Source organism: Chroicocephalus ridibundus, chromosome 1 (assembly GCF_963924245.1).
Source record: "Chroicocephalus ridibundus chromosome 1, bChrRid1.1, whole genome shotgun sequence".
NCBI lineage: Eukaryota > Metazoa > Chordata > Aves > Charadriiformes > Laridae > Chroicocephalus > Chroicocephalus ridibundus.
Window position 1 is genome coordinate 154495808 of NC_086284.1, and position 25882 is coordinate 154521689.

At 45.4% G+C, this 25882-nt stretch overlaps 1 protein-coding gene across 1 annotated transcript in view; it reads right to left on the minus strand.

Moving 5' to 3' along the window:
• The window catches only part of TMTC1 (transmembrane O-mannosyltransferase targeting cadherins 1), a 151280-nt gene extending 125881 nt beyond the window's left edge, over positions 1–25399 (minus strand). The window contains exons 1-5 of the mRNA XM_063319125.1: positions 24934–25399; positions 12527–12704; positions 10712–10785; positions 8822–8998; positions 6690–6899 (exon numbers count right to left, since the gene is read on the minus strand). Of these exons, the coding sequence (XP_063175195.1) occupies positions 6690–6899; positions 8822–8998; positions 10712–10785; positions 12527–12704; positions 24934–25250 (956 nt within the window). The 5' untranslated portion in view covers positions 25251–25399. The remainder of the gene's footprint in view (positions 1–6689; positions 6900–8821; positions 8999–10711; positions 10786–12526; positions 12705–24933) is intronic.
• Positions 25400–25882: the final 483 nt, after the last annotated feature.

The window sequence follows — 25882 nt, forward strand, 5'->3', positions numbered from 1 at the left end:
CAGTGCAGATTTCAAAGGTTAAGATGCGTAATGCCACAAGCATGCATAAGAGGGACAGTCCTTGGCTTTTTTGGGGGAGTCTTAAAAAAAAAAAAAAAAACAAACCAACAACATTGCACGAATGGAGGTGGAAAAGAAGCATGCATTGCTCCACCTCATCTTCCAGCACACGCCATGGGAACAGAGAGATGTAATTATTTTCCCAAGATTACAAAAGGGTTCTCTGGAAGACAGTCACAGGCTAGAGCGTGTAAATCCTTGGCTGAATCCAAGGCTTAAGCATAAAGGCACCCACCTCTCGCATGTTTCTAGCCTCTAGGAGAGCCTTCTAGGGGCCTCAGGTACCATCTGAGCATGACAATAAATATTATCACTGACTGCAGGCAAAGGAGAAGATTCATGTATTACTGCTAGTGAACATTTCCTAAAAAGACAGGACACTGACACAGCAGTAGCTAGAGCTATTGCTCAGACTCACAATGGAAAAATGGTCTAAAGAACTGAGCTCAGAGCAGAGTAAACCACAGGCCAAATCCACCTCCGCAATACGCCTCCCCAAAGGGGGCCAAACTTCATGCGGAACTTAAGCTTACTAAATAGCAAGAACAGCAGAGCCTTAGCAAATCTGCTACAATTAAAAAAAAAAAAGCTTGCAACACCACAGAAGCAGCATCCCACAGTTACCAGGATAACAATGACACTTATCTAATCTGTCATCTTTCAGCATACGCTGTGCCTTCCTAGGCCCTGGGACTCAGGGTCCTACTTGTCTTTTGGGGTGAAATCATGTCATCCTGTTCCGAGTTCAATTTTAAACATCAATTTCCCAAAAAAAAAAAAAAAAAGATCAGCCTATGGCCAGTGACAATTCCTTTTCTCTCCTTTCACAGGGAGGCAACCCAACACCAATCTTTGCTCAGAGCATCGCAGACTAGGAGCTCGCTCCTTTATTTTCAAAACCTCACAACCCTCAGGGTATCACCAGTGAGAGAGGAAGGGAAAAGGCTAGCCTGGCTCCGTTGCTTAATGCTCCAGGTTACTCATTTTGCTTTTCCTAGAGAAGAAAATCATTTTGACTGCCAGGCTCTCAGGCCTTTTTCACCACAGGCTGAATCCCAAACCAGGCCACTGTCCTGGAATTCCTCTACCAACAGCACGATGTTTGAACAAGCAAGGACCTTTTAGGCCAGCGTCAAGTATCCAGGTTTTCCTTTTGTTGTATGCTTGGCTCCAGACCAAAATAATACATTAATAATAATTACCTTAGTGTTTTCTCCCAGGCATGCAGTGCTTTTTACTGCTGTACTCTGCTTACGAAGGCAACCACCACTGACCTTCAGTGTGAGAGTGCAACTAAGAACGACTTACTACAGTTTAAGAAAGTTGAACCAGATCTAACAGAAAATGCCTTTCTCGCACTTCTACAACCCAGGCAGCTTCATAATCTGAGCCACGCCTCGCTAAAAAAAACTTCTTCTAACAAATTCAAGAAAAGGCAACGTTTGCACACGCGAAACCCTATATCTGGGAAACCGGTCACGTTATTCTGCGTCTGTTGGTTATGAACCTAGGAAAAATAGCATTACACTGTGGGGGGCAAGAGGAAGCATTAGAAGCGCAGCCGAGACTTCTGCTTTTTGAACAGGAATTTTGTGTTAAAGCAGAAATGTGCTATACCATCACCCTAGTTTAAAAAAAGAATTAATAAATCATTGCTGCACAAGAATCTGAAACAGAAACACCCAATGAGAAAATGCCAAAGCGCCAAAAACTTGCTACGTAGTCACAGGTTGTGTGTGCCAGTGCTTTTCTCCCCGCTCTCCCTCTCCTCTTCCTTTATGTTGGAGGACAGCATCTGTTTCAGCTCAAACAGGGCACGCACGCTGCGCGGGGACACGGGGAAGATACGTTATGACCTCAACATGCTTTTCCTCACAGTATATCAGCCTTCGGGCCAGCGCAGCCATCCCTGGAATGCACCACGTTCTGCAGAGCGTTTCCATTTTCCTTCCCCTGCTACTGCAAAAGGAAACAACATTGCTGATGGTTTAGTCATCAGATCACATTTATCCCTGCTATGGCCTTAAGGATTTTATCGAATTTTGGATCAATGGGGTTTTGTGCCTGGATACCACCATGCAAACAAGGAGTGAGCTCCTTCACTCTCTTTTGCACGTACACAGAGATTTAAAGTGATGCTCTTGGGCACAGCTCCAAGTACACCTGCTTCTTCTCTCATTTCGTCACTTGGCAAAAAATTAAAGAAAAAACAAACCACAAATACTAATACAACATTCACGTAGATAGAAAACGGCAGCATTAAACACTGGTCCATTATCCATTCTAAGGGAAGAGTCCCACCAGCCAAAACACCAAGAGCAGATGCAATAAAACATCAGTTCCTAGGTCACCAAAGTGAAACAGAAATTTCCGTTTCAAAAGTATGCAAGTTATTGAGGAGTCTTGTTTTTCAAGAATGCCTGAAGTTTAGATTGTGGGCCTGCCCAAGGCTCATTTTCAAAGCTCAGAACCATGAGGGTGACTAGGTGGTATGAGGGGGAGGTCACAGGCTGGAATGCTGAGTGTGAGCTACGTGTGACATGGCATGACTGTAACTATTGTGTAATTTAAAAAAAAAGTAAAAAAAAAAAAGATCTCAATTTTCAGTGGGTTCAACAAATCAAGAATGAGTGACAATAACTATGGACGCAACTTGCACAAGGGACTGCGACAACTTGTTTTACATGTATCATCCTTGTTAAAAATATTCACAGATCTAATAGAGTATCACTGTGGTGAGCAATGAGGTGTTGGCACTAATACTGGTTTTTAACAGGACGATGTATACTGCACCATCATAGTGACTGCACCATCATAGTGAAAGCACTGAAGCTCTGGCCTAATCCCAAACAGAAGTACAAGCCTGACGTGAAAGTTCCTGTCTGCTCTTCTCCATTTGTGCCATATGGGAGGGCACATACAGTCACAAGCCTCTTTCAGGTTTTAAAACTCAGGGAGATGGATCAAATTCATAAGAGATCCTAGTTACCTCATTTCAGTAGTATATGACAGCATCCCCCAAAAACCCCACTAGTTATCTCATTTCAGTAGTATATGCCAGCATCCCCCAAAATTGCAATACATGGTGGTGATAAAACCTACAGTTTCATCCAGACTAACTCATTCCTTACTCCTGAAGGCACCTAGAACTGCAACCCACACATGCACTGGATAGCTGAAGATAAGAGCAAGTGCCAATAAAGAACAGAAATCTCTCTGCACCAAGAATTTACATAACTAGCTCCAGTTACTGCTAATTAGACTGATTCCCTTAACTCCTCCATTACATTTTCCTGCATTTTCCAGTTAGCTCTACTAGCAAGATACATAATAAATTATTATTAAATAGAAACCTAATTAATCACATTACAAGTACTTAAAAGTACAGATTAAGCAATGCACAACTATTTTACTCCAATGAAGACCTTACAACTCGCAACCTGGTGCACTAGATAAGGTACCTGAAGCTTCTTCACTATGCCCAATCCACCTCCAACTTCAGGGTTTTAGAAATATTTAAAATCTTTTCCCCTCCCTTTTACCATGGAAGAGACCTACATGAGTCAGAGAAACATCGATTACAGAGGAGAAATTGTGTAATTAATTTTGTATATTCGACAGCAACTTCATTTTTTTTCTTTTCTCTTTTTTCAGCTACAACAAGGATCTACTTTTTTTTTTTTTAAAGATGGATTGTATTTTAATAGAGCAATTGCCTTGAGTGATTCCTACTTCACATCATATAATATGCCAATAGCACTAGAGAAAGACTGTGTGCAGAAAGTATTTCAACTATTTTAATCTGTCCTATGAGAGGAGTCAGCAAATGGGAGGAAGGCTGCAGTCATACGATCGGGTAGTGGTCCACAGACCTCCAGGTGATGTGAACATCATTTTGAGAGTCAGCGAGCTGCAATACATTTAATCTTGCTGTTCCACACTACCGCAAGCATGCAACCACGTGGTTGAGAATTGAGATCTCTTGAATACTGCAGCAGCACATTCATTCTTTATAGCGACCAGCAAAAGTTGACGTTAGACAAGCAGGTACTGGTCAAATTGCCCAGGATCTATGAGACTATCATTCCATGCAACAAGAAGTTATCTGGCCCTATCCCACCTTCAGAGGAAACAGGAATTCAGGCAGAAAATAGCAAAGAAGGTTGCTAACAGTGTTTTACAGAAGTTTCTTTCAAAGGAGCATCCATTGACCCACGCCAGGCTTTTCCCCGCTGTTCTCAGGCACAGCTCTCGCACAGATGTACAGCAGCAGGCTTCCCCCTCAGCCGCTGGGACCAAGCCAGCTCTGCTTTGGGCATCCCACTGCAAACCATCACACAACAGGTTGTTGTAAGTGCGTTGCACACAGTCAGTCACTGGAAAAGAGAACCTGAGACACCTATACCATGAGAGCCTCCTTTTTTTTTTTTCTTAAAAAAAAAAAAAAAAGCAGCTATGTACATGCAGAGCTTGATTTGCCACATGCAGAAATCCTTTACAACACTTGAAGAGGCAGCTGCCGAAAAGCAAATGCCAGTTGGCAGCATGGCCCAGTTCCCTCGGAAGCCATCCCACGTGCACGGTCTTTCCAACACAACTACTGCAGCCTCTCCTGAAAAGCCTGGAAAACCAGAGGCTTTCCCCTCAGTGTAAGAAAGGGACGTTCCCAAAAGTGGGGGCAGAGCGAGGGTGTCTAGAAAAACTACAAAGCAAAAGGAGGGGGGAATGGAGTAGTAGGAAGAAAGAAAGAAAGAAACAGGGGTAAAAGAAACAAAGAACAATGGATGGAGCCGGACAGGAGATATTTTTTATATCTTACTATATAATAGTAACCATAAGGGAAAATGGAAACAAATACAAGTATCAAGGAGAACAAAAGCGTTAAGAGAAACATGAAAAGAGCAAAGGCCAGGAACAGCAGCTGCATCAATGTCATGCTCAGGTTACTCCTCCCCACCAGGTCCTAAACTTTAGAGGCAGGACGTTAAACAAGGCCTTTGGAGAGCCCATTCTGGCCTGGCGTATCAGAAGGAACCAGGGTCACCCACACTTTCTAATTGTTCTACTCATTTGGGGATACAGGAGAAGAAATAAATCAAAACAAACAACTTCAGAAGCTGTTCTCAACAGCCAGAGAAGTCTCCATGCCAGAGCAGTTAGCACTTACCCACTCTGAAAAACCTTTGACATCCTTATCATTTTTGTGTCACGCATTCCCACACAGAGAGGCAATGCGACCAAACCCACTTCCGTCCTCACTTAAAACAGAACTAAAAAAAACCAAGCATCCCCAAGTCAGGCCATTCAGACAAAACACCTGCAGGGCCAAAGCTCTCAAGTGGCTTGAACCATTTAAACTACAGGCAGAAGAAACAGCCTCTGATCTGAGAAGTTACAAACCTCATGTAATGCCTATATGCCATCGCCACTGATGCAGCAAGAAGATCATTTAAAAAAAAAAAAACAAAACAAAAGCAAACAACAAACAATCAGCTCCTACTGAACTGGTTAAGGGGTGTTAGGGGTGGAAATAAAAGACTCCCTTTCCTTTTTTTTCAGGAGTGCTGAATGGGGCCCAGTTCAGGTGTCAACTATGAGATGATCACAGAACTGCATCAGGTAATTCCTGAGCTATTTAAGGAACAAAACACTCTCTCCAAGGAACAGGTAGTGTGGGGCAATTCATTATCACTGGTCTGCAAATTAAATCATACTGCGAGTGTTTTGTAGTTAAAACCAAAAGCCAGCAACGAAGGGCAAGCTGGGCAAGGGCTACCGGGGAGATTGTACAAAGGTCAAGGTTAAAAGAAAAAAAAAAAAAGAAAAAACCACACAAACCACAATCTGGTAGAGATCCATGGGGCCCCTGCTGAGTCACAACCCCTTAAACACTTTTACCAAGTCAGTGCTGTTCCACAGGGATACAGGAGCCAAGCGCTTGTCCCGTGCCAGAGCGCGGCCCTGAGTTACTGCAGAGCCCTCCCTTCCCCAGTGAGGTGCACAAGGAACGTGCCGAGAACTGCTGGACGCGACCGGTGAAAATCCTCCTGTTACTGCCTGAGCCCAGCTCTCACCTTTATGTGTACGTTCTTAGGCATAAAGCAAAAGCGGGCATCACCCCTGTTTTCATATATTTACGTAAATACGCCTACACACACCTCTCTATATGTATGTATACTCGCATGCAGAAATTATACCTACAGACACATGTAGGTAATAGATATATAGCAATAACGCGTAATACCCTGCTCACACTGCACTCCCTCGCTACAGGCGTTATGGTACACATGCGCATATTCCCCCTCTTCCCATTCAAACTAGCATTACAGTTTTGACTTTCTCCCTGGAGAAGCTTGGAAGGAGAGCACTGTCCACCAACATCACATCAGGGTAGAAAGTCTCAGGATGTGGATAGTCATTAGATATTCTCCTCTTCCCAGAAGAAATGCTCTTTTTGATTCCTTCCTCTTTCTTCCCTTAACCCTCCCCCTTCCACCTTCTCCTCTCTTCGCCTTCCAGTAGCATAAGAAAAATTACGGCGCATTTCAGGATAAAAATGGCTAAAACAAAGTGAGTGCCTTGACATTTTAAGGTAGGATGCAAGCTACACCACAGCAGAACGTCAGTACCTCCGAATGGCCCACATGGCTTTGCTGGGCACAGAAAGGCCACCGCTTCGCTGACCACCCTCAGGCGACGCCGGGTGGCAGGAGCTCCAGGTGCCCCGGTGAGCAAAGCGATGCTTCCCGTTCTCCCGGCTGGCCGGAGGGATGTGCAGCGAGGCAGAGGGAGAAGCCACAGGCTGACGGGCAGGTCTCTGGTGGATCCCCCCGTTTCTCCTGATTACACATGCAGAGAAAAGGGAAAAAAAGAGGGGAAAGAGAAGGATTTACAGATTTTTATTTTTCACGTTTACTTATCATAAAGGTTGAACATAGTGAAAACAGCACAACATGGTATCTAACTACAACAGAAGACGTATATTTAATCCAAAATACAAAGTCTTTGCGTGGCTGGGAAGACAGGATTTATTTGTTCCTAAGCAGATCTAGAGAAAGAGATCCGACAGCAACAGAAGATGAGCACTCAGGCTGTTCTCTGGACCTCTCGTAACATGGGAAGCATTGTGAGGAAGAATATGGTGCCATTCCTATTTTTTTTCCTGCAAAAAATAATTGGTATTCTGCCTCATTTAAATAGAAAATAAATCTGTACAGGTTGGAGGAAGAAGCAAGAGTTTCAGCAGCATGTAGAAGCCTGCTGGTTTTCTGTTCCCCCCTAAAAAAGTCAAATACAGTCATAAAATCCTGAGCACCACCGGCAGAAAAGCGCACAATACATGAAACCAGAGCAACTATGAAAATGCTGGACTACACAGCTTCATTCCTGCAAGCTCAATAACTGCCACAACTGGGCAACTGGATGCCACTGAAGCAAAGAAATAACCTGAAGAGGCCACTGGAAAGTGAACCTACAGGAAGGGGGAGATTGAGGGGAAGGGGAAGGAGGACGACACAGGTTTTTTTTCCCCCCAATTAATTAACATTTGTGTTACCTTTAGCAAAGCAGCTCGTGGAACACACCTGGCGGACTGTAAACACAAGGGTTAACAAGCATGCCGGCTGTCAGTCGCCAGAAAACTCCTCGCTGGCTACTTGCCCACCAGCTACACCATTATGGACTACTTATCCAGTCAAAATAGGAGAAATCCTCTGCCGACCCATTGTAGCTGCCCTCTGATTGCTACTGCTGATAGAGGGGTCGGAGGGAGGGCAGGTGGTCCTGAAAGATGGTCCATCCCCCATTAGGTCCTAGAGGAAGGTCTGAAATGGGAAGGAAGCCAGGATGCTCCTGGAAGAGGAGAGTCCCTCTTCTCCCCTCTGCATTTGCCGCTCTCACATTGTGCCGGACCTGGGATCTGATTTAATTCACTACTGCAGAAACATGAACTCAGTGTCCTTTTTTATAACCTAGATATGCTATCTCCCACAGGGGTGTGAGAGGCTCCAGAGCTGCTGTGGGGCAGCACCGGTGGGAGCAGGAGAAGCGATGGCAGGAGCGAGACCTCCCATTCTCAGTGCCAGCAACCTCTTACATTCAGTCATCGATAGATCTGCACCAGGTATGATTTGGGAGAAAAATGGGTAAAAACCAGCTTCTATCAAACACAAGACTTTTGACTTTTAATGGAGATACAGAATAGCATAATTATTTGGGACACTTAGTGGGTGAGGCATAAAAACTTTAAAGTATTTGATTTTTCTCCAGTGACTGCTGAGAGCTGCTAATTATCCCAATCATTCCAGAACTGGCTGGATATTTTCCCTCTTCTTCCATTCTGTAAGGACAGAAAGGATCAAACCTGATTCTGCTACTAAACATCATATGATATTTCTACAACCGTGACATTGTGACTGAATAATCAAGCGGACATTGCAAACGGGAGGAGTTAAGCCAGAGAAATTTAAAGCTGTTAATGCTTCAGTCAGAACTCCCACGGAAAAAATGAATGTTCGTCTTGCCAGAGTGAACCGAGCATTTTAGAGATCACTTCTTCACATCTGGTCTATCTAACCAGGAGAAGTTATCAGGCAGCAATAGAGTAACAAAAAAAAAAAGCAATAAAATACAGAATGAAACCTTAGTGCCATCCAAACTTCTATTTCAGCGGGGCAAGTCCATCTCCTACAGTGCTGTATATAATAATATATATTTTGCACACACAGGTGGCAACACTTGAAAAGCACAGCAATTTACTTACGGTTTGAGTCCATGGCAGGAGAGGGAAAAGAAGTCATAAACCAAGCACACACCAAACACAGTGATTCCAGTTTCTTTCACCAGCATTGCACACGTCCCAAGGAATAAACTAAGCAGCAAGAAGCATGGGGAGGCAGTGGGAGGGAAATGTTCCCCAACATAAAGCTGATCCACACTCCTGAAAAATAGATTTGACATAAATATTTTAACTTCTCTGTTATTTTCACGTTTACCACACACACAAATACTGAGACACTTTTCCTTAATTTCTTAAGATGCTGGTAATAAGTGACGTGAGCAATCTACGCTGTTCACTGATAAATGAGGAAAGATTTACACACAGGACAGGAAGGGAAGACGCAAATATTGAGAGGCACACCAAGAATTTGAGCAGAGGAGGCAAAAAAGACAAGCAGAAAGATAAAGTGGGCTTGAAACAGTCAGAGGAAGGCAGAGTAAGTATAAAGACAGAAAGGGCAGAAAAACACCTGCTTTCGGTCATCTAGAACACACATGCTTAATTCTCTTTCTGTAACAAAATGCACGATGCAAGCAAAAACTCCTCCATCCCACCCACCTATCCCCTGAGTCAAAGATATGTCCCAACCGTTACTGGACTGGGCAGCAAGCCTGTATGAGAGGGAAGAAGGTAGGAAAGAACCAAAATCAAACTAGCTGAAGTGACCCTGCAGGGTCACTACCAGTTTTACGCCTTTGAAACCTTCTGATGAAAACAGCTGCGCGGATTTGCAGCAAACAGCCCAAGAGGGATATAAACAGTTTTTCCACATGGCCACGATGACGTGGTGCTATTCCTAAATGAAATAGCAATGCAAAAGGGGCAGAAACCCCATCGAGTAAAGCTATTTCTTTATCTATTCTTTTTCAGTCACAGTTTTAGGACACAGACCAGCAAATGGCGCCAAGTTTCCATCTGAAAAGAGTGACTAACTCTCTATACGCAATCCTTCACTCTCCCAGACCAGGTATTTTGGAGTCCCACAGTCACAGCATGTATTTCAAAGGCAGGCATGCGTCCATCCTTTCTTCACTCTACATACAGACAATTTGCCTTCAGTCAAAAACATTTCTTTATAACTTTTAGTTCTACAAGCCCTCCCTTAGTGTATGGTCAGCTGTGATGTCAATAGAAGAGGGGACCTTAAATGTTGACTTCTTTTTTTGTGTTTTTGTTCTCATAAGCATCACTTATATGCACCATGGCTGAAAGCTGGGGCCAGGACGCTTCCACGCGGCAGTGCTGCGGGAAGCACCTCTTCCAGCAACAACCAAAAACTGAAAGGTTTCCCCTTTGTCTTCTCCTCCAACTAGAGCATCTCATGATGGGCCCCTCACTACAAGACAGACATTGAGGTGTTGGAGCATGTCCAGAGAAGGGCAACGGGGTTGGTGAGGGGTCTGGAGAACAAGTCTTATGAGAAGCAGCCGAAGGAACTGGGGTTGTTCAGCCTGGAGAAAAGGAGGCTGAGGGAGACCTTATCGCTCTCTACAACTACCTGAAAGGAGGTTGTAGAGAGGTGGGGGTCGGTCTCTTCTCCCAAGGAAGAAGTGATAGCACGAGAGGAAATGGCCTCAAGTTGTACCAGGGGAGATTTGCATCTGATATTAGGAAAAATGTCTTCACCAAAAGGGTTATCAAACACTGGAACAGGTTATCAAACACTGAAACAGGCTGCCCAGGGAAGTGGTGGAATCACCATCCCTGGAGATATTTAAAAGACAGGTAGATGTGGTACTGAGGGACATGGTTTAGTGGTGGTTTTGGCAGTGTTAGGTTGATGGTTGGACTTGATGATCTGAAAAGCCCCTTCCAACCTAGACAATTCTATGATTATGTGATATTACCACAGCTGATGAGAAGGATCCATACCTATTATAGGAGAGAAAAGCCAACAGAAAGAGTAGACAGGCCAGGACATCCGCTCTGCCTACTATACCTGTTACCTAAAAGGAGAAGAGACACACAGGTGTAAAAGCACGTATATAAAAAGGCATGCACATTCAGTGACTGTTTCAACGATCCCCATTAACTGATGCTATTTTAAGCTTCTTATCTTTCAGTGTTACCCTCCCTCAATATAGTGAAATGTTACTTGGTTAACATAGGATATGCTCAGTTTTGTCTGCTGCATTTCTCACTTGGCAAAACAAATGGGTAAGCCAACAGCTAAGTCACTCTTTACTTTCTTATTAAAATATTAATAAAGTTGCATAGAGAAATGCCAGTTTTAGGGATCTGTATTAATGTTGTATAATAAGGCTCAAATGAGAAATGCAGCCAGCTCCCAGAACTGAGATTTGTTAAAAAAAGAAAAAAAAACACTAATGAAAGAGCAACTCTTTGGAGAAGACTTAGTATACAGGAATGAATTAATAATTAATATTTGAATGAACTTTATCACCAAAAAGTGATAGAGTGGTATGTAATTTATTCTCTTTCTGAATAAGCTGAGTTTATGAGAGTTTTTTTCTACATATTAATTAACCAAATCTTTTTATAAGAAAGGGAATACTGAAGAAGAATGTATAAACACTCTTTTTACAAACTATTTCAATATTCCATTTCATAAAGATCTAAAAATTGCCCATAAAGCAAATAAAAGGCCCTTTGAAATTTCGCCTCTTTCGAGATTACATAATTAAGCTATATTCAGCGCTCTGGCATTTATTTTAACCTTTTTAAGTTCTGACCCAGACAAAAATAAATTCAAAGAGTGCCTCTTCTAAAACCTCCCTTATAATATAAAGCTGTATTATCAAAAGGAGCCTCACTGATTAGTTCACAGGAGACAGCACAGGGAGTAACTGTAAAGCTCGTGGCTTTTTGTTATTAAGGTAATCTCTCCTCAAAAGTTCTCAGCCGCCCCAGCCGTTTCCCTCCCTCATTTACAAAGGCTGGTAAGGAGAGCGTGTGATGTCAATGGTATCCGAGCTAACGAGCGCATTTCTTTTTTCAAGTAGGGATAGCTAGACCTTACATTTCCTCCTCAAAGACAGCAAGACTCATTTTATCCACAGAAGTACCTCCCGACGCTAACGGACTGCAGTTTTAGCGTGACTGTGTCTTTAAATGCTTCCTTATAACAAACAGAAAAATGTCCAATATGAGCTGTCGCTCTGTAAACTTACCGTGACGTTTATTAAGCTAACAAGTTTTTTCTGAAGATGATACTCCTGGCTTTTAATTGAAATCAATATAAATTAATCCACGGGTCACATCACCTCTATCTTAGCCATCTCCTCCAGAATACACACTAATGCTCCCCCCTTCACTTTTTGTCCCTTAAATTGATGACTATAGGAGATGACTGAAGGCATGCAACAATGTCCCAGCAGGACAGCGTGGCCTCACCGAGGTCTTTGGTTTCAGACAACTCGACGTTTTCATCAGCTGAATGACTGTCCGTTTATTCCCAGCATCGCTGATTAGGACCGTCAATTAGAATTTAGTGCCGGAGCAGAAAGATGGCAAGAATGAATACACTTTTTTCTTAACGACTCCTGCAAATTATTTTAAATATAGCATATTCTCACCTTTGCTCCTCCACAGCAAAAAAACCACAAGCACCGTATTTTGTATGACTCAGAGGTTTTGTTAAAAAAAAAAAAAAGATTTAAAGTATGTTAAAGTATGCATTTATTTTTAGCTTTTTTGACACCGTTCTTTTTTGTGTCGCATACTTACAGCCTCGGTGTGAATGGGATGCACAGCAAAGAACAGCGCCGTGACAAAAGCAAGTCGACAGTCCTTGAACACAGCTTTGTCACAAGTGTACATCAGCAGAAGAGTCACTAGACAGTGTAAAATTACATTCACTGCGTGGAAATAGAAAGGGTTCATACCAGCCAGCAAGATGTTTAACCTGCAAGGAAACAAAACCAAACCATTACTAGGCTGGAGAGGTCTTGTAATAGCAGGACACCTTTCAAATACTCTAAATCATGTTTTTTGCCTGATTTGCAGTCTTCTAATGTAAGTGCTATTAAACTAATTAGTGAAAAATCACTCTGAACTTCTGGTTTATCTGATTAAAGAGAAACCACTTCCCTCATTTTTAAAATATGCGGTTGCACTTGGCAGCCTTCTTGACACGGAGATGGGAGAGGCTTGTGTCCGCCCCGTACAGTTTACTGCAGTGAGACGAGGTCTGAGCTTCCTTGGCAGCGAGTAACAGCGGCCAACATCAGAAGTACAGCACTTGTCCTGTTTCCCTCTTGGCACCTTCTGCGGTTGTCTCAGCCACGTGGCAGCTTTACAATAAGGGCAGTTATTTTCTACTACGGAATAGATGCTTTTGCTTGGGAATAGCCAAGACAAGGACTTGGTAAGGCGCTGGAGCATCTGCTTGCCTTCCAGGTACATTTATTCCCATTTAATTTTCAAAATACTTTCACATACTGAAGGTTAAGGATTTATTTAAATGCTTTACCAATATTAGGACTAGACTAAGAAGCTGGTCTAAAAAGCTAGCATCATTTTTATAAAGACATTGATGGCAAAGATGAGCTAGCTAACATCCCCCTAGACTCAATGAGACAATTAGGGTTCATTATTTGTGTTGATCATAAAAAAAAAAAAAGATATAACAAGCTGTTATGACATTTGTTTGACAGTGCGTATTAACACATTTTTCTGGTCACTGTTTTTTACAGCCAGCTTGCTTAACAGCTGCTGACAGGCTTTTGCCTTACATGCAGTTGAAGATAACTCAATTCTCTTTAGAATTAACTGCATCTGTACATTTGGACAAATATATATACACACACATATATGCACACACATACACTTGGTGTCTCTATCTAGGGAAGACTCCATATTTGAACACGGAATTTGGAAGCACTAACATTAAAGGCCATTTTTTAAAAAAAAAAAAAAAAAAAACAACAAGACACACAGTGAAAAGAAGGCTCAGTCTAAATATTTTGCATGTAGCTGTAAACATGCTAAAGGGCCAATACTCCTTCCAGTTGTTACTGACGGACTCCAGGTCTCCCATGACATATATGATGCAACAGCAAAGCCACCGAGTTGTTGCTACTATGCAAATGCCTTAGGTTTTTTTGTAAGGCAGGGGAGGTGCAGTGGGTCTGTGAGGGCCAGACAACATATGCTTTTTATGAATACTCTCTACATTCCTTACTCATAAGCAACAGAGCGCTATCTGTCCTGGACTGCATTTTCCAGGCCAGTCTAACTTTACCAGACCAGGAGTCTTACTTGTGCATTCCTGCGCTGCTCCCACTGGAGCGTTTATAGAGGCAATAGCTGAAACCCAGAGAGTTTGGGAAAAGTGAGATTTTAGCATGACTTGACCTGTCCCTTTGAAGTATGGGTTGATGCAGCTACATTTTGACAAGACATCAGTCTGCGTGATTCGAGAATACATGAAGAGTTGGGGCTTTTTTCTTTTTTTTTTTTTTTTTTTTTTTACCCCCATTTCTCCTGCAAGCCACTTCAGGGCAGGACTATACATCACTTTCCCTCATTTCTACCAGCATGGAATGACAAACCACAGCAAATGGCAGTAACAGACACCCAGCTAGAGTTTCATCTGTAAATCCGCTGCGGCAGCAGGACCCCCCAGGCCTAAATCTTGTTTTCAGTGTGCTGCAGGGTTCGAGGGGCAGCACAGGACCACCCTGCCCCAAAGGAGCCAAAGGTCCCGCTCAGAGGCACCTGCAGATGTCTGCAATGGCAGGGACCACCTGTGGGACCCATTTTTTTTTTTTACACAAATTAATCATTTCTGGCTGTAAATTAGCTGGATGGAGCACAGTTTTCACCATCGCTCCCCTTCAAATGACAAAGTGCTTTGGCAACCTGACTTCTGGAGAAACCAGATGCGGGCAGGTGAGGACAGTGAGGTCAAGAAGTGCCCAGGCTATCACGTGATATGAAACCATGCACCCAAACGTGAGAGATTCTCATTTATTCGGCAAGTTGTGAGAACCAATCACTAAAAACATGACATCTGACCTTGAAAAATCTCTCATTAGTCTCCATGGATCACATCTGATCACTTCCCACTCTGCAAAACAGATCTACTGGCAAGAGAGGCAGAACCTCATAGGGGAGCGATCTTCTTGCCATAAGGTCACCTATCCCACAGGCGAGGTGTGCTCTTCACCCCCCTTCTTGGGGCAAACATCAAGTCAACAAGGCTTGTAAACTAGGAGTTAGCTGACTTAAGTTATTGAAAATAGCTAGGTAAAAGCAGCAGCCTCACAGCTTGGCTATTCCCCTGTGTATAAGTAAAAGGCAGAACAAAACACAAACATAACGCCATGGTATTTAGATAAGCCTTCCATTAAACAGCAAAATCTGACTGCAAGCATGCCTCGGTGTGTGTTTTAAATAGCATCTTTGGTGGTCCATGAACACTAAACGTGAACGTTTGCAGGTGCAATATTCACACCAGTGGTTTTTTGCTGCTAAAGCTCTTTGTCATAAGAAATTAGGCCACACGGCAATGAAGGAAACATTCTTTTGTCCTGAAACAATCCCAGCAGAATGATTTTGAAACGTTAGCGGTGGTTGAATTTATTGTACGTCAAACGGGTGAGCAAATCTGGGGCTCCAAACAACTCTAATCCAAGTCACAAGAACTTTGCAAAGCTCCCCAGCACGCTCACGCACCCATGGGGAACAAAAAAAAAAAAAAAAAGAAAAGGCAGCCTGCTATGGAAAGCCAAATTTGCTCCACCGCAGAGCGACAATGGAGCAACTTCTGGGCAAGAGAGCAGGAGGGGATGAGTAAATCAAGAGTGACTTCTCCCTTCTTAAACTTGAATATCCTTACAGAAATTCAGTCTTGTCTTTGTTTACCAACAGCCTCATTATCACAGAGTCATGTAATAATTATACACAGTATATGGCTCGGCAAACAAAGGAAGCAAAACAGAGATAGGAATCTCAAAATTAAGTAAGAAGTGGTGTTTCTCCAACATCATGTTCATGAATAGAAGGTCTGGCAGGCAACAACTGTACTCCGTTGGGGGGTGCGGTGTGTCCTTATATTTCCGTATCTAAACTGGACCACAAATGGGGAAAATATTTCATTTTTTAAGTTGTAAGCCCCAAAGACACCATTACTGCCATCATTTCTAACTGGCAGCATCATGTTGGCTGGAAGACCTTAGCCCGCTCTGCATGAAGGTTGTAACATCTGTCTGAGCTGAAGCACAACTTGTAAGAGATATGTTATGGCCTTGGTAGGGCACACAGCTAGGAGAGAGCAGATGCTTTGGGCTGGCCAGGCTTTTTGAACTGACCGCTCGTCAAACCAGAGAGTTGTTTGCAAATAGCATTCTAAAGATTTAGGGATGAATAAAGCAAGTGACCACATTCCTAGGAATGGAGACACTTGAAAGAGGAGACACCACCATCTCAGACAATGAGGTCTTTCCTCAGGGAAGCTGCCCATGAAACACTCAGAGAAGAAGAGTTTTGCATTTGTTCAACACCTCTGCTGGAAGAGTCCCTGGAGGCAAAGGGTGTGCTAAGCCTCCTGAGAAGTGGCTAACCAGCAGTTCAAATGCAAAGGCCCCAAAAAGGCCCAGGGGAAAAGGAGGGGACGAGCATGTATACCAAGGAGCAGTCTCTTAATACTAGGTGACATTGACAGGTATCTAATAGAACTGATCAGCATCACCCAAGCTAGCACCAAAAATAAAAACTCACTACAGAAATCACAGCGTTGATCACGTGCCCCGTCAGGGCAGAGAAAGCTGCCCTGAAAACGTGTATTCAAGCAGAGACTCTTGTCTCAACACCAGTCTTTGTGTCCACGTGTTGGCAGCATGCGTGGTTCAGCATGTCACACCCAAGGCAGAGCACTGCCAAAAATACATGCCCAAGCAGGAGGTATACCAAAATAAGAGGTATATGCCCTAACACTGAAATACCTTGATTTTGCTAAGGTTAATGGATTTTTTCCGGGAACAGCGGTGTAGTTTGCCTTGCCACCTACAGCAGCTTTTCCGTTCCTCCACCATCTACTATAGGAAAAGGAATTACATAGCTCCCTTCCCACAGAGAGACTTTTACAGGCATCAGCTGTTGAGAGTCCACTCAGTAGAGTTCGTAAGAGAGCTCTCCAGAAGAAAGCACATCATTCTCGCTCTTAAAAGAACAAGCAACATCTCAGCACCGCCAGTTAACCACATGTCCCCCCTCCATTTGAAGAACGGCATTTGTAGAGCAGGGACCATGCACCATGCTGCCCTCAAGCCACTGGCACTTACTCCTCCTCTGAATAAGTCATCAGGCAGGGACACATCTCCTTGGGTAAGCAATTCCCCGTACAGAGGACCTGGAAATCGAGTGGGATTCAGTGATTTCATCCTCACAAACCCAGAACCAGAGGGGTCTATGCCACAAGAGTACAGGCTCGCAGACAAATCCCGTACAAACTCAGTTACAGTGTATAATCACCAGCGCCCCCGGGCTCTAATATAGTGCTTTTTATCCACTTGTACGCATGAAGACTCATTCAACTTTTTTAAGGCCTCTCATGATTTAATAATATTGTAAACCATAATTGGAGAGTTTCTCTTTTTATAGACTTTATTATCATCCCTGGGCAGCTCTTGTTTAGTTTAATCTGTTTTATTATTTTCAAAAGACTAACAAAAAAACACAACATGTTATGAAATAGAAATGCGCAGGATAATAACGGTAATTTGTCATAGCGAGTAACACTTAATGGAAAGTCTCACAGCATCCCACACCTCATAAAACCCCCACAGCTTTTATAGAGGAAAGCTCACATGCCGATTTCTATAAATTAATCTAACATACAAGGATGGATTAAGTTTCTCGTGATCTTCCCTTCCTTTTGGACTTGTGTGATATAGATGGCAAACTTTATGCAAACTAATGCCTGATTTCAGTGCATGGCGGAACCTCCTTATAAACTCCACAGATGCATCTACTACGTGCCAGGAAAATGAGCATTTGCACTCCAAAAGATGGTGCAGCTGCAGCAGTGGCAATAATGGTTAAAGCTCTATGTGGAAAAAACTCAAAGATTGATGAAAAAAACTGTAGCAATAAAAAGAAAATAAGCCGCCTTTGCAGCAGCCTTCGTGCAATGGCCAGCGGAGCAGGGCAGAGTTTCCACCACAGTCCAACAGCACTTTGTGCTGATAATCTCTTCATAGTACAGTACAATGCCTCAGAATTAAATGGACAATAAGGCTTAAATGGTTTGTTAGGTGATTTGCTGTAAGGGGCATGGGTGGGAAGACAGAGGCCATATCAATTCCCAAGCTACAGCAATTCCCTTAGAGCACAACAGTCATCACTTACAAGAGCGCTAGTTAAGTGTTGGCATTCCAAGCAGGTTATTGCTTCCCAGCACGGTTAGGAAAACAAAACAGAAATCACAATTAGACCGGGAAGCAGCCAGGGCAGAAATCTCTAGTGAAACCCTAGAAAGTGGTTTGATGATCATTCCTGCGTTAAGAAAACGAAAAGCATCATTCCCACAGCTTCAGATTTGCCTCCGCAAACGGCCCTGGAAAATTAAAAAAAGCCAGACAGCGGCAACTTACAAACTAGGTGTTGTTTTACCCAGATTTTGAAGAAAAGAGAGTTTGTCTTTAAAATTATTCTTGAGTATTGTCTCAGCAAGAGCAATGCACTGAAGGAAACGAACATATCGCGAAACTCTTTAGCGGCCACCAAGCACAGAGCACAAGCTCTTCCGAGCACAGAGAGAGTAAGAGATGGTCAAGAGTGATCAAGAACCAAGCTAGAACAGTCATTTGTCAAGATGAGAAGACAACACTAACAGAAATCTAGTCTGAAGTTATTAAGCCTCACAAAGAGAATATTTCAAACTGGGTAATAGAGTTCTTCCACTTTAAAATAAGTTTGGTAATCTTTCAGCTTGCGCTGAGGAGGAAGAGCCATTTTAATTTATACAGAAGCAAAGAAAGGAAAAAACAAGTATAGCGAGTGAAAAGAGAACAGCCTTTTTTTTTTTCCCCCCTTTTAAACCCGAGAGACAATAAATGACAAAGCCCAGGAAAGCAGTCAGAAACAGAGCGAGTAAATGCAGAGAAATGCCTTTAGCTAACCAGCAGCAGCCAGAGCACTTTATTTTCATGGACTCTAAAGAGTATTGACAGGGATGCTCCTGTGGGGAAGAAGGTTGGCTCAAAGCTGAGCCTTTTAGGTAAAAGAAGACAAAAGAAAATTAAAGGTGACATTGGTGCAAGAGGAATAGGATGCCAGATGAGAGAAAAATCCCCAGGAACTGGTAGGTGTTAAATAGAGACAAAACAGCACTGAAGCAAGCAGCAAACATAGGCGTGACTGGATTCATGTCAGTCAAGTCTTTTCAGGAGAATCTGCCCGGACCTTTTAGTGAACTCTTCCCCTCAACATAAAAGGCTTTTAATTCAAGAGACAGACAAATTTTATTGAGTAAGGAGTGAGAAAATGTTGCGACTAGGCAGAAGTCCTACGTGTTTTGTACACACATCTCCTCCTGGGCACATCCTCACCTCTGGGCTTGGCCACAAGAAGTGCAGTGGCCGGGACCGCCAGTCCAGCCAGGTCTGTGCCCCCAGCCTTCCCCCAGGAGACACTAAGCAACCCTGCCTGTCCCCCTAGAGAAACACAGCCCAGACCTACAACCAAAAAACATCAGGCACCTGCTATGAAATTACATTCAAGGAGGGGAGGAACCGCCCTTGCACTTGGAACTGGGAGGAAAAAAAAAAAAAACAAACAAGCTTTGAGGCACGTGCCCCTCTCCCAGACCCGAAATGGCAGCAAGGCACTCTGCTGTGGGTCAGAAGAAAAGGTTATATGCCTAGAAATGTGCCCGAATATTCCAACAATAACACAGCCAGCCTAACAAAAGCAACTGCCTCTCTTCACAAACTCTGCCTCGCCCAATGTGGCTACCCCGGCACTACATCAATTTCGTAGCAGGTATCACAGTATCAGCATGGAGAGTGATTGCTATAGCTAGGGTAGAAATATTAGACTAAGCTGTACAGGAGAAATACTGACACAATCTTAAACATTGTGATATTGCCTTAATATAGATGTACGGAGTGAAGAAAATACTTGTGTGCTGTGTATTTAACCTGACGCATTATAGCTCCACTATATTACCCTGTGATGTCAAACTGTAATATCGCATTAAATCAAGAATAAATAAAATCTAAGGTCTGTTTTTCTTCCCCGGGTTGTTTTGATTTTCTTAAGCTCCCTGTCCTTGAAACTCATGCCACTGATACAGCTGAAAAAATAGAAGGATCAGGTGTAAGCAACTAGATAGATCAGAAGGCTGGCAGTGAATTATTGAATTAATTCTCTCTTTGGCCACGTGTTTACATCTAACTCAAGCTCACAGCCACTTAAGTCTTTGATCTGAAGCCACCAGTAGTCTCACATTAGGCTCTCGGTGCCCACGCAGAATACTGAACCGTTGCTGGAGGGTCCCATTTACTTCCTAGGCATGTATGCACCCAGGCCATCCCCAGCTAGCAGCCTCAGTGGCAGACCTGCGGGGTCATCCATTCTGCAGTCAGCAGCTGAGCACAGCCTGGACTTTTTAATTTATCTTTTTCCCTGTTGTTTTTTTTTTTTTTTTTTTTCCAGCCAGAGTACTAGTAGGATGGCTCTGTGCACAAATTGTGTGTCTATGTCTTTTCTGGTGGGAGAGTTGCGTTCCCATTTACAGCTTGTCTCCCCCCAGCTCCTTTCCTCCTGGGCCACCAGGGCCACCCAGCAGCAGCTGGAGTGGACACTCTTACACCCTTCCCACAGTGCCAAGCACATTCCCAGTGAACAGTCACTGCCAACTCCTTCAAGGAAAATCAGGTATCTCCTGTGCTTCTCCACCCGGTGTCATCCTCCTGAGCCTCTGTCACAGCTACATGGCCGAGACCTGTCACTACCTTTCCTTTTCGCCCAGTCTTTTGTCCCTGGTGAGCTGTTACTTGAGGCACCTCCTTCACCAGCATCTGCCTTGGCAGTGCCCTCCATCCCGCTACCCATCCCGAGCGGGCAGGGCCTTTGCTTCTCCTCGACCACCTGCAAAGCCAGGAGGCTGATCTCTGACTAAAAGTCTTTAAATCTTGGCATCGGGGTTTTTTAAAAAGGCTTCGTTCTTGCCATTTCCTACCACTGCACACCTTCAGGCTACGTCTGCTACGCTGCCAACTACATCAAACCTCCATCACCCGTTATTTTTGTGGGCTGAAAAAAGTCTAACTAAACAGGGATTTGGCAGACAAGAAGAGAGGGAAGGAGACAGCACTGAGGATTGCACCTTCTGCTTCAACAGTTGAGAAACATTTTTGCAAAACCACTGGAACCAAGGAATAACTTAAGCGCTACTGGGGGAATAAATGATTCACTGAACTTCTGTTAGCGGAGACAAGGTGTAAGACAGAAAGCACCCAGTTTAAGTATAAAATCCTGAGTGAATTACAGAACTGGCAGATCTTTTTTCTTTTCTTCTCTGCGCCCTTCATCTTAACATTTTATAGGGAAGACATCAAGAAATAGCATATCCCAAGTCCAAAAAGCCGCCTTCTTTAGAAAGAAGTATATTGAATCACTTCTTGGAGAAGAAAATAGCTGCAGGTAAACATCTGAGAGTGACAGCAGCTGGAGAAGAGAGCAAGAAGCAAGTTTTTCCTAAGGACTAAGCAAAACCATTGTCCACCATCTCAACTCCTGTCCAGATGAGGAGTTGTGCTAGACCTGTCACCTAACGGTTACCCACGTGTCATAGCAATGTTTCTGAACCAACTAGTTTTAACACTCCTTTACTTTACTGAAGTCAAGAGAAAAGGTGAGAGAAGTTCAAAGATGCAAAGCAAAGAGTATTTAATCCAACAGTTCATGTGCAGGTTTTTTGTCCCCCCTTCTGACGTTAACCCACACAAAACAATGCAGCAGTTCTGTGAATATTTTAAGTTTTGCTTAATGGTTCCAGTAACGTGGGCCACTCTTATGTTCCTCTGATCATTCATCCTGACGGATACGGTGTGAATAATGTCAAATACTTGAGCTCTTTTCACTGTTTGGCTCCAGAGCATTAGTCTACTGGAATGAGGGCTGTCACTTAAGATTTCCAGTTCATCGGGGACTGTTACAAAATTTCACCAATGTCTGCTTGAGATTTTTCTGACAGACAGGTGATAAATTTTTTAAATTGAGATCATTTCAGGAATACGTAGCATATATGTAGGACACGTTCAGACTAATGAAAAGTCCACAGGGCATCATGAGTCCTTCCTCTTACTTTCACAGCCACGAAGGACAGAAAAGAGACTGAGACAAAGTTTCTGTAGCTTGATGGATCTGTAGATATAAATTTCAGCCCACCCTTCACATCTGTTCAGTACATGCAGTTTGGAGATCTCCCAGATTTTTTAATCCTAGTACAGCGAGACTCAAAACAAGCCTTTCCAGATGAAAGTTTCATGCAACAGAAGCAGAGCTACTAGGCAGGTATAAAGAATCATGCTACTGTTAAACTGCCTTGGATTTGACCAAATTAGAACAACAAGGAAGGAAATAAAATAAGAAAAATAAAAAAAGTAAAAAAAAAAAAAAAAAGGAGAGAGACCAGAATACTTTGGTCTCTCCTTCCCTACCTCAGCAAAATCCTGCAAAGCACACACCACAGAGTTTTCTCAAGTATCTTAAGTGGATGCACTGAATTCTAACAGAAGTATTAACAACCAACATTCATTTCCATCCTGTTAAAAGTCCGCTTCTGTTGAGCATTTTACAAGCATCAGGGTAAATCCCTTTTCCTTCTGCAGGAGGACAGAATGTAATGAGCGACCTCCTGCCGGGCAAGGCAGGGGTGGGTGGCTCAGGCAGGCAGAGCACGGCTCAACCACAGGCTCAGTGTCGGCTGGCAAGAGCTCCCTGCAGCCTCTTTGGAAGCGCTGGGTTTGGAGGATCCACTCCACCCAGATCCTATCTGTCTTCCTCTGACACCCAACTGGTAGAAATAAAAAGGGAAGAATGTGGACACTGGAGTGCTGGAAGGGTATTTGGGACACAATGGAAATAATCTTCCTCTGCAGCCAGGGAAGATAAACGATTCCTTCCCAATTCCGAATGCAATGCCAAGCAGTGAACAAATGACTCTGCCTTTGACCCTGTGTCTTAGCTGTATGGTTATTATAAGCACTTCAGGATGAAATCTTGCTCACAAAATTAGTCTTACTCATTTCCAAAAAGGACTATATGGGGACAGCACTTCATCTTTTTTTTTTCCCCCACCACCTCCCCCCTCGATTTAAATAGCAAAGGTAAAACCAGTTCAAGACATATAAAACCAGAGTCAAGACATCTAAACGGGAACTAAAGCATGTAGTTTCCATTCCGTTATTAAAGTTTAAGTTTCTTTTGCTAATTAGCATAAAGCAACCTCAATCCTGCAACCTGATCTAGGGGGCCAAGTCCTGCACCGATACCGCATGCAACTCGGTCAGTGGTGATACACGCAGGTTCACTCGTCTCTCACATTACCCCAGGATGTTCTGCTGGAGGAACGGATTAATCAGACGACTACCCAAACTGCAACAGTTTGGCTGGACACCCGATGGAGAAGGAGCTCTGCGTGCACAAAGCCAGCTGTGCCCGTGGCTGCCTACATCCCCTTCGCTCTCTACAGAAATCGGCTGAGAGCCCCTTCAAGGGGAAGGTACAAAACCTGCCCTAAACAATCCAGTTTACAAGAGTCTGTGCTGTTCATAGTTTTGCTTTATCAGGGATGCTCCACCCCGTGCCCATCCAGCCCTACTTCCCCAGAGCGCCGACACCGCTTGCTGTCGGCTCCAAGCCCACCCTTACAACCGAAGGGCAGCAACTGCTCCATGAGAGTGATGATGGGATGCTGCATTGCCCAAAACTGCTCTTGCCTCACAGAAACACACAGTTTTCACGTAGTTCATGAAACATTATTTATAAATCTGGTACTGTAATTAATAGTTACTCAATTAACAGAGTCATGAGGTTCCAGGAACACCTCCTCCGGGCATATTTACCACTGTCTATATAGTGTGTTCCTTATGCCTGACATAGGTTTGTAGTGGGCATCTACCCGTCACCTGCAAACAGGTGTCAAACATCGCCCGGCTACATTAGGTCTTCAGCACAGCTCCCCACAAACACCCACATCATTTTTAACTACTGAAACGCGGTAAACATTCACCACCATTTACGTTTCATCAGAATAAAATGAGAACAAGCTAATGGAAAGGATGGCAAAACTGTATGAATTGTAACTAAGCTGATCTGCTACAAGTTATTCTCCTCGGAGAAAGAGAGGAGTCTGGGTTTTCCTTCCAGGATCAGCGATGGGAACCACCCGTTACCTCGTCGCTACCCAACTTCTCTTTATCCTCTTTTACCCGAAACTCCTCCTCAACAACTCTCTCTGCCCGGTGCACAGGGAGCATCCGAAGCCGCCGCGGCTGGCAGGGAACTCCGGGGGAGTGACAGGAGAGGGTCGCGGCTGCCAGGCGGGATGCGACAAACGGCGCGGTACCCTTGAGGCAGACCCCTCCGCTTCCCGGTAAAAACGGAAGGTAGGGATGAGTGGCTGCGGGGCTGCTTCCAAAATAGCACCGGGGAAGTTTCTGGCACGACCGTTCAATCGCAGAGAAAAGTACTGGAGATGAAGCAGAGGGGATGAGGAAGAGGAGGAACTCACGGGGAGTTCAATCTCAACACCCTTCTCAGCCAAAAGAGCTTTCCGAAAAGCTCGGGTTTTCCCTTCTATCCCACCCGGGCAGCCCGGGGAAGAAGCGTCGCCACCTGTTCCCAAACGGCGGGGGAAGCGGGGCGCTCGCCGGCGGAGCTCAGGCTGCCCCGCACCGGCTCCGCATCCTTCTTCCTTCTCCGGTGAACTTCCACCGGGCACGGGCGGCGGGACCAGGCGTCCGAAGCTCCCCCCGCCGCCCCCGGGGCTCATCCCGTCCCGCTCCGGGCAGAAATGCTGAATCACGAAGCCACGGGACCGGAGGGTGCCGGGCCGGGGGGCGGGAATCCCCCCTGACCCCGACCCGGGTCCGGCTGCTTCGCCGGCGGCGGGCACTTACTTGAAGGTGAGGACGCAGAGGGGCCGGTAGGACTTGTGGCTGGTGTTCTCGGCCATCCGCTTGCCCCAGAAGTCGTTGGCGAAGGCGGCGGCCACGGGGGCGGCCGCCCGCACGTCGGGGTTGTTCACGATGGCCCAGACGTCGTCGTGCACGAACTCGCCCCGCAGGGAGTTGCCGTAGCAGAGGGCGCACAGCCCCGCCAGCACCGCCGCCGCCGCCGCCCCGCCGCGCCGCCCGCCCGCTGGGGACGGGGACGGGTGAGGGGGCGGCGCGGCTCGGTCCCGGCTGCGGGAGCCCAGCGCAGAGCCCGTCACCATGGCGCGGGGCGCCGGGCCGCCTGTCCCGGCCCCAGCCCCGGCTCCGCCGCCGCGGCGCGGAGGGGAGGCGGCGGCGGCGGCGACCGCATGGTGCGGGGCGGGCAGCGGGACCGCCGCCGGCCACCCGCGCTCTGCCGAGGCGCAGCCTGCCCGGCTGCAAATAAACAGCGGCCGCCTCCCCGCGCCATCCCTCCTCCTCCTCTTCCTCCTCCTCCTCCTCCTCCCCGCCTCCCCCCCGCACGCATGCTCCTTGCCGCGCTGTCACCCCCGCCGCCACCTCAGTCCGCCGGGGTGGGCACTGCCCGGGGGTGGCCTCCGCACACCGGGGAGGGGGACCCACACGGCGCGGCGGGGCACGGCAGCACCCACGCGGGGCCGCGCTGCCCGCGGGGCCGGGGTGTTGCGGGGCCACGAGCGGAGCGCTGGTGCGGCGGGTGGCCCCTGTCACTCGCGGGAGAGAGGGACAAGGCTGCCCTGCCTGGCGCCGGGGCCTCCTCCGTGCCCCCCCCCGCTGGCATACCCCTCCCACGGCCCGTCGCGCCAGGATCAGCCGCCCTGTGGGCCGTGATTACCTGGGGAGTGGGGATGTCCCAGCCGGCTCCACGGCATCCGCGCTGATCCACGGCATCCCC